Genomic DNA, 18,470 nt, shown 5'->3' on the forward strand with positions numbered 1-18,470 from the left:
TCCCACCTGTGAAATCACCAAAACCACCCTTGTTTTGCTGGGCTGACCTCCAATTCTTGCCACAGCTGGAGGAAAGCCAAATTGCTCACATCCCATCTATGGGCCCCACATTCTCTCCTTATTAAGGCCCTCTAATATTTTAGATGATAGGGTTTCCCATTACGTCATTGGTTGAAAATTGCATTCTAATATATATATATATACAACCTGAATATTATCTGGGACTTGGGGAAACCCCTAAATTTTATTAATGATAGTGGAATAATCAAGAATACAAGGGGGGACATTCCCGCCTAACCCCAAACTAAGAGGAAAAAGCACCTCTTGAAACCAATACTAGCAGAACCAGATATTGCAAGACTTTCGGATGAAAAATGCATTCTGATATCATAGAAAACCCTCTCTCATAAAAAGTATATATATATAAAGGAAAAAAACTCTCTCCTTGGTGGTATTTTCTATGTCCTCTCACTGGACACCATGAAATAACACATCTACCCATTGGATAGATACCCAGATATGCTCTTCCATTGACTCAAACACTTGTGTAGAGACCATGCGACCAAATAAAGATCTCTTACCTATATATAAATATAGAACAAGCTGCCTTCCAAAAAAAGTATAGAATAAGCTGTAGTAGAACAGTTGTTTAGCAAATAGTTTGCTTTACGTCCATGCCACCTCACAACTAATAGGTGCAAACTCTTGGTAGGCTTGAATTTTCCAATCTACTCGACAAACTCCAAGGGGGGGGGGGGGGAATTAGGTGTGCACAATTGACCTTAGAATCTATCAATCTGTCCATAAATTTTTTTGGGTTAAATACACCACCTTGTAATGCACCCAATATTCCTTGTACCCCTAAACTTATAATATGTCCACGTATCACTTCTCAATATTCCACGTATCATCCTGCTTTGCCCCCTAATGCCATTTAAATTCACACCAGTATTAAATGCTAAAAGAGGACCAAGCTACCTGTGTTTTCTATCTTTTCTAAAATTTGAAAAAACCTAGTTGCCCGTAATTGTTAAAATTTGAAAAGACCAAAATGCTCTAATCTTCTTCAAATCATCATCTTATTTCCACCAAAGAGAGAGATACAGAGGAAGAGAGAGATCTTAGAAGGAGCAACAATGGCAAAGTACGGTGGAGGAGGAAGCTCGCTCTCACAAACTCGAGACTACCACAGCCATACCTCCGACGAAGACGACGATCATAGCCCCTCCAGAACCGGAGCTCTCTTCATGATTCATTCTGGAACCCGCAGCGATGTTACACCACAAACGAAGCCCAACAGTTCCAACAATAAATCTGTCGCTGGTTCCGGCTCTGCCTCCGGCACAGATGTTGGGTCATCCGGTGAGATCAATCGGAAGCCCCGAGGCCGACCACCGGGTTCGAAAAAGAAACGAAAACCACCAATAGTGATTACCAGAGACAGTGACACTGCAATGAGACCTGTTATTCTCGAACTCTCCGCCGGCACCGACATTGTAGAGATGGTTTCTCAGTACGCGCGCCGCCGCCACGTGGGGCTCTGTGTTTTAAGCGGTTCCGGCACTGTCGCGAAGGTTACCCTTCGGTTACATGTCCCTCACGCGTCTACTCTTATGCTCCATGGACCATACCATATTCTCTCTCTCTCCGCCACATTTCTGTGTTCCTCTGTTTCTTCTTCGAAATCGTCTTCTTCGACTTCGATTACTTCGCCGTCCATTACGATCTCTCTTGCAGGAGCTCAAGGTCAGGTCTTTGGAGGAACGGTTGCAGGATCGCTTACTGCTGCTAGTAATGTTGTTTTGGTTGCGGCTTCGTTTGTTAATCCTTCGTTTCAGAAGCTTCCTATTTGTGAAGAGGAAGAAACAGAGGATGTGAAACCTAATGTTGGTGGTTGCTCTGCTTCTGGGACTGATGCTTGCACAGAGACTAATACAAGCATGCCCATGAATGTTTACAGTGTTCAAAGCCCAACCCCTTTGAGTTGCCAAATTTCTCCTGATGTTTTGTCTTGGCCCTCCACCACTCGTTCTTCACATTACTAAAACCAGAGAGAACACAAAAAAATTCGATCTTTCTTCTGTTTCTTGCTGTGTTTTGATTTTGGGTTATTGCTGGGCCTTTCTTTTTCTGGTCTTCTGATTAGTTTACAAGCCTTTCAGGGTTCTTCATGCTCTTTACTGATGTGGTGGTGTTGGTGGTGGTGTGCTGCTTCTGATCTGATGCTGGTTGTCAGTTTCTTAAAGAAAATGTCAGGAAAAGCTCTCGGGAAATGCTGATTTCTCCAGCCGTTCGTCAATTGAAACAAGTGTCCCTACCTACATAGCCGTTGGTCAATTGAAACAAAAAAAAAAAAAAAAAGTGATGTTCTTCAACCATGGAGGTCTAAAAAGACTCATAATTACTGAACCCATTTGTCTAACCCCATTAAACCTTGAGATTACGTTTCAGAGCTGAACCAGAGAGAAAGAGAGAGAGAGAGGGTTTGGTAGATAGGGGAATATAATGATAGACTTTTACAGTAATGAGGAGGAAGATGGTGGAGGTGACGCTCACGGTGGCTTGGCGGTGGTGCTGGAGGTGGGGCTTCACGATGGTGATGGTGTTAATGGTGGGTGATGGTGGTGTTGATGGTGGTGGTATTGGATATGTAAAAGAAGATAATGATATGGGAAAGATGAGGGTATTTTAATATTTTTAAATTTTAACGAATAGATCAGTGCAATTAGATCTTTATAAAATTTTAAAACAGATAGAAACAAAGATAGTTTGATTATTTTTTAATATTTAATCCTTGGTATGGACTTAAATGACATTAAGGGATAAAATAGGGTGATCTGTAGAATAATAAGGGATAGTACATGGATTTATCAGAAGCTTAAGAGATAAGAGGAATATTAGATGCATTACAGGGATACGTGTATTTAACCCAAATTTTTTTAACCCACTTGTCATGTGGTGGAGCTGAGTGGGCCATTCATAAAAAGAATTCTTCCTGTGTGTGTGGCTGGGTGTCGATTCAAAAGTATTGGAGGTAACTGTACGAAAAACGACAAAAAAAAATAATAATAATAATAAATTTTGACGCATGGTGTTGATGGACTGAGAAGTATTCAGTGTTTGGCACACTTGTATGTGGTCACAATTCCAGGCGAAAGATCTATGAGAAATTAATTGATAAGTCCCATTCATTACCATTTGCCTTTTTTAAGGGATATTTTTGGAAGAAAAAACACGTGTTTAAATTTGAGCATTATATGCAGCATAAAAAGCTCTTGCATGGACGCCTATGCGGGAATTTGGGACACCAAAGCATACAAATTTTACAAAAAGAGAAAGAAATGGTCCTACCTCCAAACGCCGAAAGCTGCACAAGTCCCATCAACCCTCAATTCATCAAGTAGGACGAGTTGCTCGAGGGATTGTAAAATGGCAAGGACGAGCGAGAAGGTTTGGGCTGTGATTTTGAAGGGACCCAGGGTTTTTAGGAATCGGTATTGGATGTTCGATCTCTATCAGCATCAGCTAACATCGAAGGATACAGACCAACATTTCTACCCAAAAAAACGCAAAAGGGATACGGAAAATTATCACCTCCAGTTTGCTGATCGGTTCAGTTCCTCAGTTCCTTTAATAGGGGGATGGTGGTGGACTCCACCCGGGTAAGGTGTTTGGGCATGGGTAGAGAGGTCATTTCAGCCCCCCTTTGTTAGAGAAACTGAGGAACTGGGCCGGTCAGCAAACTGAAGGTGATAAAGATCCAAAGGGATACAGACCATTACGCGATATTGGTTTTGAATCCGATCGATACTTGATCTGATACAATGAACTAAAACTATGGAAGGATCCCCGGCCAAATGGAACTTAAAAGTTATCAATGACCAATGTGGCTCCAAGTGACTTCTATTTCAAAGCATACTTAAAAAATCAAATTTTGATTCAGGCGAGTCATTCGAGTTGAATAAAAAAAATATGAAACTTAGTCAAGAGTCATGGAGACTAATTCAAACTTAAAAAATGAATAGGTCATGTCCAAGTTTTCATTGAGTCAATATTTTTGTCCGAATCTGGTTTTTTTTTTTATTAAGCATATACTATTTATAGATCATAAATTTAGTCTACAATTAAAAAAAATCCTACGTTGTCTTCAATATTACTAAAACATCTCATTAATATAATTTCAACTTAAAATGAGTAGAGGAAGTAGCTAAAATTACAGAAGATATAATTTTTTCATTTCATATTCATCTCCATTTGATGATATTTTGATAATTTTACTAAAACTTTGAATTAGAGTTTTGAACAACTTTCCTTATTTACTTTAGACCAAAGTTTGATTGAGATGTATATGAAGTCCTTTATCACATGGACACACGAAATAAATAGTGAAGTGTTAGACTTCACCGTCAACTGACCAAAGTTTGATTGTGATGTAAAAGGAACCTTCATGTTCATTATAGCTCAGATTGAAAAGAGACTAAATCGGTAAAGGAAAGACAATATTAAGAAAGAAAGAGATTTTCTTATTGATATCATTTGAGTGTCAAACAATTTGTAACTTTACATTTTTGCCTTTTTAGAATAAAATAATTGAAGGTAAATAATGTTATTTCACATATATAATCGAAAACCGTGCATGATAATAATAGTTTTTGATAATGATATAATAATAAGTGACTTTCAAATTATTTTCAAAACCCCTTTATATCCTAACATAAATAACATTTGAGAATAAAACAAAGGACAATTAAAAAAGTATCAAATTTTAAATGCACCCATAGAGGTGTCATTTAATACCCAAAAATAGAGGTGTCATTTTAGACACTCCCATCATTTACTATTTATATTCTCTTTTTTTTCCCCTTTAATTAAAGAAATAATTGAAAAATAACACAACTACAAACCTGTATTGTCATGGGCCCTCCAATAGTTTTAGATTTTCCAAAACTCCATTTTGTTACTTGGCCATCTATTGTTGGATTGAAATAAACTAAAAACATTTATTTATTTTTATTTTAATTTCTCTTTTCATCCTAGTCTAAATAGAACAAAGATTTTAAATAAGTGATTTTCCTATATTTTTTGTATGGTAAGAATAAGGGATTTTCTTATTGAAACCATGGTTTTAGTGCACAGTATCAGAATAGGTATCGGTAAACTCGAAAATCAATACGGTATTGGATTGGTATTGGCAAAGATCGATCGTATCGAACAAATTTGCCCCTGATCCTCCTTTTAACAATAGGTTTGTTGATGGTTTACCCCTTGTCCGTACCGTGTCATCGATATGATATCAACATGGTATCAGGATCGGTAAGGTGCAAAATTGATACGGATCGCCCGATACGGGCATTTCGATACTTAGAACCATGATTGACACTCTATAATCAAATAATGTGTAACCTTACTTTTTTATTCTTTAAGGGAAGAGGAAGCATGGAACCCTCTCACATTGATTATTTATTCATTATTTTTATTTCTTAAAAAAACAATGTAATAATCATGTGAGGAGGCTCAATACACAATTTTTGATAATGATAAAATGATAAGTTATTTTCACTTTATTTTTTTCCATTCAATTTACTCTATTAAGGTAGAAACTTTGGAAACAAAAACATTTTTATTTTTTATTTGGTAACGGAAACAAAAACTTTTAAAGATCCAGAATTCTCCATGTTTACCTGCAAACAATAAGGGCATTTACAAGAAAATTCCTTCCCTTCAGCCAAGAATTAAGGCGTAGCTTACCCATGCCATCATGAGGCCCAAGATACATCGGCCGTCTACTCGTCCACCCAAAAACTTCTTGAATTAACTAAAAATTTCTGGACTGCAAAATCTGAAATCTAGTCGTCGTTCCATGACCATTCATCGGAAAATATCTTGTACTGACATTTCCAATCATGCGGTGATCGCAAGCTTAACAGTCAATTCTCATTTCTCACGCATATTCCCCCGTTTATGCCCAGATGCACCCTACCCCACGACTGATACATGTGGGTCCCACCTACTCTGTCGTTATCTTTAGGAGCATAGGAACCTAGGAGCGCCAGACCGTCCTCTTCCCGCCACGTGTACGGTAAGCAACATTGCCAACTACTACAAATGGCAGCTAGGCCCGGGTCTTCACTCATCAGTCCACTGACAGAGCTACCTGTGAGTGCGAGTGAGTGTGAGAGAGAGAGAGAGAGAGAGAGAGAGAGAGAGAGAGAGAGAGCTAAGTCTCTAACAGCGCGGTTACCGGAGACGAGAGCAGAGTTCGACATTTTCTTTGGATCCTGAATCACCCCGGCCATTGAAGTGGTAAGCTTGCTTAACTGTTCCCCCCCCCCCTGTAAATCCCCCTATTAGTGTATGCACCGAAGGTGATGTTAGTCTAGCTACTCTCTCAGAGATCGGGCTGGACGGCAGTCGGTTCGTATCTTCTTGATAGTTTTTGTGATCATCTGCTGCTTATCAGATTTTTGGTTTTCGATCCGACGTGCTTCCTTAATGAAATAAAAATTTTCCAGTTATGATCCCCCTTCTCCTTACACCTCCAGAGTTTCTTTGGATGGGATTTCAATGGTTAACTAGTGATTTACCTGTTCTCCATGTTGCATTCTGCTGACTTCTTCTTTCTTTTGTTTATTCACTTTTTTCTCTCCCCCCTCCCCACCCTCACCTTATGAATTATGATTACATCTTTATAGTTTCCGTGGATCAGTAGTTGTGGAGATCTAATTGTTTACCTCGTTCGCATTCTCAAGATATTTTTCGTGTGAAGCATCTATTACTGGAAATTGATGAACTTTCTCGTCGGAGGTCCTGATGTTGTCTATTTGATGGAATAGTGTCTTCGGAAGTATGACTGGTGGGAGAAAAGTGTGCACGCGCGTTTACATCATATACGCTTACTATTACAGACAGTGAAATTTCTTGCTAAATTTGTTAATGATCTATTAAGCAACTCCTTTTTCTAGGTTCCGATATTTAGTACTGAGGCTGTGCGATCATAAAGGGGTTTGGGTTGGGGGAGGGAGGGGAAAGGGGAACCCTAATTGTCAATGAGCAGTATGATATTCATCATTACTTGTTTCTTTAGATAAGGATGTTAAGACGGATGTGTGGAAAAGCAATGATGGAAAGTATGAAATGAACATATTCGAGCGGACTTGGGAGTTGCCCCGATCAATAACATTCTCTGAGAGAGTTGTCTAACGTGGTATGGTCATATTCAAGCAAGACCTAAGGACGTCTCAGTAAAGAGGAGTGATATAATTTCGATTGAAGGAGCTAAAAGAGCTAGGGGCAAACCTAAAATGACCATAGGAGAAGTGGTGAGGAAGGACATGTATTGTCTAGGTCTTGCATCTAGTATGACCTCGAGCCTATTGGAGGGCAAGGCAAGGATCCATCATCCATGTAGTATACCCCATTTGGCTGAGATTATCCTGACGTGCTGGGTTGTGCCTCTTTCCTCCTAGTATCTTTCATTTGTCATTTTCAAATTTTCATTTCTTTCTCTTTCCCCATCCCTCTTTTCCAATCTTTTCTTTCCTTTTTTTTTCTGTTAGAACTCAGTTTTTCTTGCCATGTTTTGTTTGGATCCATTTAGCCGACCCCATTAAGTTGAGATAATGCTGAGTTTGTTGTTGTTGTTATCTTTATGGATGAATAAAATGATACTCAGTTCTCCTGTGAACCTTGCTCCATTAATGTTCTTGTTTATGTCTTTGATTGTGATACCACTTCTATCTTTTTGTGCATCTGATCAAGTATGGTGTCCTGATTGATCTATACTCCTATCCAGTGCAAGAATATTACGGATGGCAACTGTGACTGCATCACAATTCGTTTCTAGAAGCTCACACCTCAACAGCGGGGGAGCATCTGGCCCTCAGACTAAGGCAACATGGGCACAGATTGGCCTCAGAAATCAAACAGTGACTCACAATGGGTTAAGGTCTTTGAATAAAGTTGATATGATACAGATGAGAACCAATGCTAAAGCAAATACAAAGCATGCAAGAAAGAAGGGATTCAAAACTGAAAATGACGGGCGGTTTGGAACCATTGTATGCGGAAAAGGAATGAACTTGATCTTTGTGGGAGCAGAGGTTGGTCCATGGAGCAAAACCGGTGGTCTTGGTGATGTTCTTGGAGGACTACCACCAGCTATGGCGGTAAGCTAGGTTCTCTGTTTCACTTCCTTCTTGTTTAAATGCAAACGTAGTGGTTCAATTATGTTTTTTTCTTTTTCTTACTAATTGGGTACTTTTCATTGAATGAAAACTAATTCATTGAACTATATGGTTGGTGCTTCTCAAGGCCAATGGTCACCGAGTTATGACGGTCTCTCCACGTTATGACCAGTACAAGGATGCTTGGGATACAGAAGTTAAGGTTGAGGTAAATTCTCACGATGCTTATGGGGAAACCCTTCATTTCTTTGGAGGCCATAATTATATCCCATTCAAGAGAGACACGCATATGATTAATTTCTAAGTGACCTGATAATGTGCCAGATTAAAGTTGGGGACATAACTGAAACAGTTCGGTTCTTCCACTGTTACAAACGAGGAGTTGATCGTGTTTTTGTCGATCATCCTATTTTCCTTGAGAAGGTTGGTTTAAGCTAGAGAATAATCTGTTATACTAAACCAGTACCATGACGATAATGAATGCTTATGCAATGCTTCATTTCTTAAATTTAAGGTATGGGGAAAAACTGGTTCCAAGGTCTATGGTCCTATGGCTGGAGAGGATTATCAGGACAACCAACTCAGATTCAGCTTGTTATGTCAGGTTAGTAATCCATTATTATTTCTTGCTTATCTTATAAATCGATAACTACTGCATCAACCATGAAATACTGTGCAATTGTTGGTAGCAATAAATAAATAAGGATTGTAAGAGGCTTACAACATTATGCAGAATTATATTCTCTTGGTAATAGAGAAGATTTCCCCTTGTAACTATGCTTTCTGCACTAGATCAGAATGAACGTTCCTGTCTCGTGTGCTGCTGGGAAAATAATCCTTGCTCTAGTGTAAATTTGAGATGGAAACTGCTGTACCTTCTGTTGCTGGTATGTGGTTCCGCTGGCAGATTGATGTGTAGCTTCTGCATACAATTTGTGGCACTGTGGGGAAGTTAGTGATTATCGGGGCCATGATGGCAACAGTAAACCACAAGAGTGTAAGCCATCAGAATGTGTATGCCACCTCAATCTGCAGATGATGAATTATATTATACAGATGTGATTTATTTTCTTTTGGAGTTCTCTTTTCTTGGATGTATATTTTTCTAAGCAATCTATCATACAATATACTTGTTTTAAACATTTTATACGAGCTACTATTTCAACCTGGTTCCACTACTTGTTTCTTAGGTCTCTTTTGACATCAGGTGGTTACACTCACAATTCGGTAGCCCTGGTTGTAGTTAGAATTATAAATTGCCCACTTTTATGGCTTTCAGGCAGCTCTAGAAGCTCCAAGGGTTCTGAATCTCAACAGCAGCAAACATTTCTCTGGACCATATGGTGAGGACCCCCTTTGATTCTTGGAGCTGATAATTTCAGTTTTTACCAAGATGATAATTCCATTTAAGCACTGTTATCCATTCTTATTCCAGGAGAGGATGTTGTGTTCATTGCCAATGACTGGCACACGGCTCTTCTCCCATGCTACCTGAAAAGTATGTACAAGCCTAGAGGGATTTCCAAAAATGCTAAGGTATCCTGTTAATTTGCTTTGAACCATTTCATCGGGAAATCTTGTGCACTTGCAGGTTCCTCATGGACTAAACTTGCGTGTTGACATTAACAGGTTGCTTTCTGCATTCACAACATTGCCTACCAAGGCAGATTTGCCTTCTCGGACTTCTCACTTCTCAATCTTCCAGACCAGTTTAAGAGTTCTTTTGATTTTATAGATGGGTAAGGGGTCTTATCTTTGCTGTAAAATAATTTTATTTTCAGTTGCTATGGGAAATTCCTACCTGCTATTAGTTTCATGACTCCTTTTGCAAATCGATTTTGCAGGTATGAGAAGCCAGCAAAGGGAAGGAAAATTAATTGGATGAAGGCTGGAATATTAGAATCAGACAGGGTCATCACTGTCAGCCCATATTATGCTGAAGAACTTGTTTCAGGTGTAGATAAGGGTGTGGAGTTGGATAACATCATTCGCAAGACCGGAATTACTGGTATTGTGAATGGGATGGATATTCAAGAGTGGAACCCATCTACGGACAAATATATTGATGTCAAATATGATGCTACAACTGTGAGAACCTTTCGATGGCTTTTTCTTCAACACCCCCCTCCCACCGTCCTTTCTCATTTTTCAGTTCCCATCATGCGACATGGTCTGACTTTACTACCAATATTACCGAAATTGCCATTTTCAGGTGTTGAATGCCAAACCTCTTTTGAAGGAAGCACTTCAAGCTGAGGTTGGTTTGCCTGTGGATAGAAATATCCCTGTCATAGGTTTCATTGGTAGACTTGAGGAGCAGAAAGGCTCAGATATCCTAGCAGCCGCCATTCCCCAATTTATTGGAGAGAACGTTCAGATTGTGGTTCTTGTACGTACTTGAAATAGCTTACCCACTGTTTCTATCTCCCCCCCCCCCCCCCGGGCGCCAAAAAAAAAAAATATCCTATGAGTACCCATCATAAGTTGCTTCTCTTTCTTCCAGGGTACAGGTAAAAAACCAATGGAGAAGCAACTTGAACAGTTGGAGGTAAAATATACAGATAAGGCCAGAGGCATCGCAAAATTCAATGTACCCCTGGCACATATGATCATTGCTGGTGCTGATTTTATGTTGATCCCAAGTAGGTTTGAACCATGTGGCCTCATTCAATTACATGCCATGCGATATGGAACGGTAATCCCTAACCATATTTTTTCTTTCCAAAGTGTGATTATAGTTATTCAGAAATCATTATCTCAACGTTTCTGTTAAATCTGAACACAAACTAACTAAAACCTTGGTTCAGGTTCCTATCGTTGCATCGACTGGTGGACTTGTTGACACTGTGAAGGAAGGTTTCACAGGATATCAGATGGGAAGCTTCAATGTAGAGGTAATAATACTCGGCTGCTCATTGGTTTATCCAATTACAGTACTTTCTTTATCTTTACTGTGGGAAATAGCCTCAAAACTCTTGCATTTGGCCACTTCAGTGTGATGCTGTTGATCCGGCTGATGTGACTGCTGTGACGACAACCATTAAGAGGGCCCTTAGGATGTGTGGTACTCTTGCTTTAGAAGAGATGATAACAAACTGCATGGCTCAAGATCTATCCTGGAAGGTGAGTGAAAATAAACTTCTACGTAGTGGTTCTTGCCTATGTTTGCTGACTTTCTGAATTTGACAGTTGCGAGGATCTGAAACCCCATAAAAGAGACGTTATTTGCATTTGTAGTTTTTGATTATAGACTTATATGTGTTTTCTTCTGACACAGGAACCTTCCAAGAAGTGGGAGCAGTTGCTATTGAGCCTGGAAATTTCAGGAAGTGAACCTGGAATCGATGGTGAGGAAATCGCTCCCCTTGCGAAGGAGAATGTAGCCACTCCTTGAGGGCTGGAGCCATATTTGCGTGTGCATTCTTAATAGACTCAAAAGTTAATTGTCATCCCTTGGCGAACTAACATATATCTGCTATATACAATTTATATACTATTGACGTCGTTGGTTGCCATGTACGTGGTTCCCTGTGCCGGTGCTTCAAACATGCTAAAATTTAAGCTGTTGGTCTGTTTGACCTTTTTGCCGGAGAAGACGTGTTGTCTGGGAGAAAGTGCAACTATAATATGAATAAGGGTAAATTTTACGGACACCCCCTAAAAGTATCCAATATCTCAAAAACTTACCATACTTGGTCAAAATGTCAGACACCTCAAATGTTAAGCACAGATAGTATCCAAAGATGAAATATCCATTTTACCTCTTAGTTATGTAAATAAAAGGATAAAACTGTCATTTCATCTTCTTCCTTCTATGACTCCGGTTCCGACGACCATCACCTGCTCTGGCTATGGCGATCATTACCAACGGCAAGGCAAGGAGAAAAAATTCTGAAACAGGGATGGATTTCCCTGAGCTAGGGGAAAACACAATAAATCACAACAATGGACCGAAAAATTGAGAGAAATAAGGGGATGAGATAGAAGCCAAATTAGGAAGAGATGGATAGGGAAGAAACCCTAGTGTTAGTTACTTGCCAAGCAGAAACATCGAACACAATAAGAAGATGATCGGACTTTCATTTCCACCCATGGCTGAAAGCGAATTGACGAAGGGCGACAAAACGAGGCAAATACATCTTCCATTTCCGAAACCCCATCACCGACCCCCTCTCAAAACCCATCTTTGCTAAAACCGCCATCATCTCCACTAACCCCCATTTCTCCTTTCATTCCTATTCTTTTCTCTTTATTTTTTTATCATTTTCATTCTAAAAACCCTCATCCCACCATCACCGATTCTCCTCTCTATTTCTTTTCACTTCTAATCTAACCCACATTCTTCTCTAAACAAAACCCCAATCTGAATTCCAGCCATGACCACACCCATCCTCAACTAATTTATCATTTCTGATCCCATCATGTCTTTGATTTCCTTTTTCATTTTCCCTCCCAATAACCATCGGATCCCTATTTCTTTTCTTTTATTCTCATTTTTCCAAACCCAACATAGAATTAGAATCCATTGGCTGCCATCATTTTTTTTTCAAGCTCTCTGGAATCCATTGTCGGCTGTGGTGCAAAGAAATGTCGAGCAAAAAAAATAGAACAAGATTAGGAAGAAGAAGAGGAAACCCGGGCGGAGAAAGAGATGGGGAGGAAATTGTGCGGACATAGAAGGAGGGCTGGAGGGGGTGGAGGTGGTGGCGGCAGCGAAAGAAACAGCAGAAGGAGAAGGGGAGAAAAAAGGAATAAAAAATAGTATTGAATAAAAACAAGGGCAAAATTGTCTTTTTCTAAAAACTTACTTCTAACATCATTAATTCATCATTAAGGGTATTATAGGGATTTCACTGTGGTAAGGGTAATTTCATCATTTAAAAAGAGTTAACAGACACTTAACTGCAGAGACTAACGGAGTGGACTAAATTGAAACAAATTCATAAAAATAGGGGGTGTCTGTGACATTTTGACCAAGTATGATAAGTTTATGAGATATTGGATACTTTTAGGGGGTGTCCGTGAAATTTACCCTATGAATAATGGATTTATGTTGTATGCAATGTAGTGAGATCGTCATGTGGAAGAAATTATCTGCGGACACGATGCGGTTACTCCATGCCTCTTGATGATTACTATTCATATTGTAATCACGAAAAAAAGTGAATACGATGAAAATGGTTATTCATATGGCCAATCCAAACCTCTTTGAACACAATATTGACGGATTGTCAACTGGTATAGAAGATGGGAATACTTGTGATGAGAACTTTGTTTCTGTATAAGACTAACTTTGACACTCTTATCAGAGGCATTGTGGGCTTTGCACTAGATTTGTAGAGTCTGATAAATATTTGATAGGGGGGGGGGGGGGTTTCCATTTTTCTTTGTAATCGAAAGACCAAATCTTAATTTTTAACCCCATAGGTTCAACTTGGAGAGGGACGTAGGCCTGAAATGGTCAGTACCCCTGCCACGAGCCAAGACTGATTGTCACAAGGAACACAGCCGAGGCTCATTGCTTGCGGTAATTTTGAGAACGCTTCATCTCTAGAGTGAGACGAGTGACCATCCCAGGGATTGGTGTCCAGAGTCCAAACGTGCGTGGAGCTTCGCTCCTCCCAACCTCCTGAAGATGTAACAATTGTGCTGTGACAAAGTCTAAAAGACACCTCTACAAGCCTGGCTGAGGCTGCTAAAGACAAAGGCATGGGAGAGGGGGCTCATTCATTCTTTGCAACACCTAAACACTACATGTTAATGGTACCGTCTTCCAAAACAACGAAGGGCACATTTTTGTACTTCAAATTCTTAAGACTGCATCAGCGATTGGGGATTAGAGATGAAAACTTCCTAAAAACCTACAGTTTGACATCCTCAGTACCATTATAATTTGACTAGTCTGTATTTGTGTATAAGTTAAGTTAGACATGTAGAACATACACATGTAGGTATTGCTCATGACCTTACTACGCTTACTAGAACTTCCCTATTTCAGGGCAGGCATTTAAAAGGGTGATTCGATCCTATATCATATGGGGAACAATTCATGACATTCCGATGACAGAGTCATTAGGGATAGACCAGTTTTGTTTCCATTCAGTAAAATCTCTCTTTTCGACCAAAGGTGAAAAGCACTTAAAAGGTAATTTCTGATTACCAAAAACTACTTTGAATATGAATCATTCAAACCGCTGTTTCATCTCTGGCTTCACCTAACGGGATGAAGTGGTGATGGGTGTAATGTTGCCAGCACTTTCTACTACATGAGATGGCTTTGAAAAGAATTGGTGATCCCAAAGGTAAAACACATCGTGGTGACAAGTTATAACATCCAGTCATCCAAACATGGCCCCTGTTCGAGTTTCTATTTTCACAAAGCAATCCAAAGCTGTGATTGATATGCATTTTGAAATGTAGTTCTGTTTTCTTTCTTCACATTAAGTTCAAAATCCAGAATATATTCCGAGAACAAACTTAAGGCTGTGTTTGGTATGCATATCAAACATAAAATAAATTGCATTATGTATTTTATAATGTTCAAGCATTTCTTAGAACACCTCATGGGTATCTATGATATTTTATTAAAAATAAAACCGAAACTCTGTTCTCAATGTTTAGTCAAAAGAGAATGTTCCAGGTCCTTCACAAACCAGATTAACCATACATGGTTGACAAAAAGAGAGATACAAAGAAATTAAAAGAGAAAGTCCCAAGTCCTAATCTAGACGGATCAACACCTCCCATTCCTGTGTGAACAAAGATGTAGGCTCTGCCATGGACTTCAGTATGAAGCTGATCTACAGCAGTCTCCGTCTGGAATGTTGAAGCTAGAGACGACGTCCACATGTTCAGTACAGAACCGTTTCTGGTGACAGCTAACGCAGAAATAATTCCTGGGTAGGACGAGACTGCTGACGGTGGGAATAGCTGGTGACATTTCACCGGCATCATCAGCTAGATTCAGATCTTGCAATCAGACCTTTCCCTCCACGTAGGCCTCAATCTTTACATAGCTAGAAAAGGATTCTTTGCCGTGGTAGTTTGTTGGGGCTTAAGGGAGGAGTCGTAATTGTGGGGCCATTTCTGTACAGGTTGTTTACGGAAAGAAGGGATGAAATATAACGGTTGGAGGGAGAGATTGGATCAAGGAATGCAGGAATTGGTTTTCTGGGGGCATGGTTCGTTATCTCGGTATCAGCTGGATCAGATCGGATCAGGATTAGGATTGGATCGGCCGATACAGATCTGGATCACATAAACTCGGATAAATATGATGGTTTTTTATATTTTTACCCGTGTCCGTACAACTGGATCGGATCAATATCAGAATCAATCTCAACCAATACCAATCCAATCTGGCCACAATTGACCGATCCGGTACCTCAAACCATGCCTGGGAGGCAAATGAGCTGGTCTGAACAACTGCTAGTGGCGTGGTGTTGAAGGAATGAAGGCTAAAAGGTCGGGAGAAACCAACTGCAAGTGTTTATAATTTTATTGTTGTTTATTCACAGACAAGCAACAAGGAAAAAAAATCCTCTACTGTGCCTTAATCTTATGGTGCCTTGCAGTTCAAAGAGGAGAATGGGACTTCTAGCGAGTTCCAGAATATGGTTCGTTATTGAACCCATTAAAAGAATTTACAACGAAAAAATATACCAACCAGCATTTCTGTCATTCCAAAAAACATTCTACACTCAGAACGCACATCAAAACACAACCTAAGATTTACATTTTTGACCTCCGTGATAGGTAACAGCAATTATTATTAGGTGTTAAAAGTGTGTTCCTACTTGCAAACTGGAAAACTACAACCAATCACCACCTACGTACTGTTGCAGGAGAGGAGCCTAGTGCTGCCACTACAACCAATCATACCAAGAGTAAAGGTATATATATTGGTAAAAACCAAGGGGAAAGTTATCACTCCCCCCGAAAATTATCACTCCCCCGTACAAGCTATACTTTTTGTATGATCAGATTTGTAAATGAAGTTTTACCACAAAAAAAACTAGAATTGTAAGTGGAGAGTACAACACACAAAATTCAATTCGATTAGCATTAATTAATTGGGTTATTTTTCTGGATCATGGATTATGGAATGATTGGAATCCCTTTTCAAATCAAGAAAGTAATCTTATTCGAATTCAGATGTTTATAAACAGTTGCAAAAATCATTACCACACAAAAATTCAATATTAGAAAAACAACCAAGGTTTTTTTTCTCCGATCAAGTGTGCGTCTGTTTGTGAATTGGGTTTTTGACTTGGATTTGAGAACACATAATGTAATTTCACATTTAAATGTTGATCTGTTCTTCTCCATTCGTCTTTCTCCCCCCATTCGATTCCATTGCTCACCCCTGCCAGTGACTGCCACTACAACAGTAGTGTTGTAGCGGCCATTGTTTCGAGACCCACAATTTTATTTGGAGATCCAAATAAAAAAAAAGGAGCTGAAATTTGATGAGTTCCCTCAGGCTCCGAGATTGTAGAATGCACTGCAACTGTGTAACATGCAAAGAAGAGCTGTGTGTTTGTGAGAGAGATAAGAGTTGCAGTTCTATGGTGTGAGTAAGATCTGGTTCCTGTGGGGAGAGGAGCAGCCGATGGGGAATCTCTCTCATTGCTAATCTCAATCCACCCAGAGGCAGCTAGAGAGTTGAAGGTGGTAATGGGGTTTAGGTAGGCAAAAGAAGCCATAGGAGAAGGGGAGGAGAGGGAGGGGAAGTTACAAAAAACACCTTATCTTAAAATGTTGATAAGTGGACAAATAAATGCAGTTACAACCGGGTTGGTTGCAAAGAGATCAACTCTTTAATTAATATAAGGCTTTGGACTTGAGAGAGGGATTCTTCGATGGAGCAAATGTGTTTCAACCACACAGCTCTGTCCAATTAGTAGTCAAGAAGGTCTTCAAAAGTGTCTTTCTGTAGATTTGTATCCTTGAAAACAAGGAGAACATCAATGAACAATTGTAGTGCAAACCTAACAATAGATACCAAATTTGGGTGGATTTTCTACATCTCACACTTCCAGCATAAAAGTAAATCACAAGTCCTACATCTCTAGAAGTGTGTAGAATACGGGTAGCTGTTCCAACAATTATCGGTCAGACATGAAGAAAAAAACACTTTCATAAAACCAACAAAACAATTGGATTTTTTCCAAATCTACAACTATACTACTCAGAATCAATCAAATCCAGCACAATAAAAGGTTTTAGAATTTCCGACTAATGTGACTTTCTTTTCTTCAGCGTTGGGGAAATTTGTAGTAAACATGTGATGGTAGCATAAAAAAAATTACTAAATGACACCGCATTACTAAATTTGCAAAAAGGTTTGTCATACTGAAAGGAGCTCCTAATCAAACAAGCTGAATCCCATGTCATCATCGCTCTCTTCCTTGGGTTCTTCCTGTGAAATCAAGATAACAAGCAAATTAAAACCCAATGAGTAGATAATCGGATTAAGACACAATATATACCACCAGAACAAATATTTTTTACCTTCTTCTCCTCAGCTGCAGGAGCGGCAGCTTGGGCAGCACCACCACCGCCTCCAGAAGGAGCAGCAACAGCCACGGGAGCACCACCACCGCCGGATCCCACATTCATAATGAGATCTTCAATATTCCTCTTCTCCACCAGCTTAGCAAACAAGCTGGGCCAGTAGGATTCAACCGTCACATTCGCGGCTTTCACAACGGTAGCGATCTTCTCCGCCTGTATGAAATCAATTAAGGAAAAACCCTATCTCCAACGTGGCTGTCTACAGGAACCAAAACCCTTCAAACCCTAGTTTCAGAAACCCTTCTAATATATCCCAAAAAAAAAAAAACATAACGATTACATAGAACATCCATTAAATCAAAAGAAATCCAAGTCGATGACTAAAAAGCATGTGAAGAGAAAAAGGATACAGTGACGGCAATCCCATCATCATGAAGGAGCAAAGCAGCGTAAGTGCAAGCGATTTCTGAGAAATACATCGTAGCTGAAACAGAAATCAATGGGGATTGAAAACAAATGGTAAAGATATTAAGTAAAGAAATTATACAATCAGGATAAGAGAGAGAGAGGTAGGGGAAAATTAAATCGCTGAGAATAGATTAAACCTATCGAGGTGGAACTGCTAAGGCAAGATCTTTCGGCGTCTGACTGTTTCGGTGCTTCCTTGCTTGTTTAGGGTTTCAGATTCAGTACCTGAGGGAGATGGATGAAGAGGAGTATGTGTCTTTATAAATCACCGGGGTCTTAGGGTTTCCATGAGCTGGTGTCCAC

At 39.6% G+C, this 18,470-nt stretch overlaps 3 protein-coding genes across 6 annotated transcripts; 2 read left to right on the forward strand and 1 right to left on the reverse strand.

The window, feature by feature from the left end:
• The first annotated feature begins 1,098 nt into the window (after positions 1 to 1,098).
• On the forward strand, positions 1,099 to 2,158 carry LOC122638983 (AT-hook motif nuclear-localized protein 28-like). The gene has a single exon (XM_043831831.1). The coding sequence runs from the start codon at positions 1,137 to 1,139 to the stop codon at positions 2,043 to 2,045; it is 909 nt and encodes a 302-aa protein (XP_043687766.1). The 5' UTR covers positions 1,099 to 1,136; the 3' UTR covers positions 2,046 to 2,158.
• Positions 2,159 to 3,606: 1,448 nt separating this feature from the next.
• Positions 3,607 to 11,619, forward strand: LOC122638945 (granule-bound starch synthase 1, chloroplastic/amyloplastic-like). 4 transcript variants are annotated; one of them, XM_043831797.1, is made up of 14 exons: positions 3,607 to 3,611; positions 7,793 to 8,165; positions 8,311 to 8,391; positions 8,508 to 8,606; positions 8,698 to 8,787; positions 9,463 to 9,526; positions 9,619 to 9,719; positions 9,813 to 9,922; positions 10,028 to 10,271; positions 10,396 to 10,572; positions 10,687 to 10,878; positions 10,991 to 11,077; positions 11,178 to 11,306; positions 11,461 to 11,619. In XM_043831797.1, the coding sequence occupies exons 2-14, from the start codon at positions 7,809 to 7,811 to the stop codon at positions 11,575 to 11,577; spliced, it is 1,848 nt and encodes a 615-aa protein (XP_043687732.1). In that variant the 5' UTR covers positions 3,607 to 3,611; positions 7,793 to 7,808; the 3' UTR covers positions 11,578 to 11,619. The 4 variants fall into 4 exon arrangements, with proteins under 4 accessions (XP_043687732.1, XP_043687739.1, XP_043687735.1 ...); XM_043831804.1 differs by lacking the exon at positions 3,607 to 3,611 and adding an exon at positions 6,227 to 6,303 and having other exon boundaries at positions 7,799 to 8,165; XM_043831800.1 differs by lacking the exon at positions 3,607 to 3,611 and adding an exon at positions 6,257 to 6,303.
• A 5,705-nt stretch (positions 11,620 to 17,324) lies between these two features.
• LOC122638990 (60S acidic ribosomal protein P1-like) lies at positions 17,325 to 18,265 on the reverse strand. The gene is made up of 3 exons (XM_043831838.1): positions 18,110 to 18,265; positions 17,697 to 17,912; positions 17,325 to 17,604 (listed from the first exon to the last, which is right to left on the reverse strand). The coding sequence occupies exons 1-3, from the start codon at positions 18,176 to 18,178 to the stop codon at positions 17,551 to 17,553; spliced, it is 339 nt and encodes a 112-aa protein (XP_043687773.1). The 5' UTR covers positions 18,179 to 18,265; the 3' UTR covers positions 17,325 to 17,550.
• Positions 18,266 to 18,470: the final 205 nt, after the last annotated feature.

This window comes from Telopea speciosissima, chromosome 1 (assembly GCF_018873765.1).
Source record: "Telopea speciosissima isolate NSW1024214 ecotype Mountain lineage chromosome 1, Tspe_v1, whole genome shotgun sequence".
NCBI classification, from domain to species: domain Eukaryota; kingdom Viridiplantae; phylum Streptophyta; class Magnoliopsida; order Proteales; family Proteaceae; genus Telopea; species Telopea speciosissima.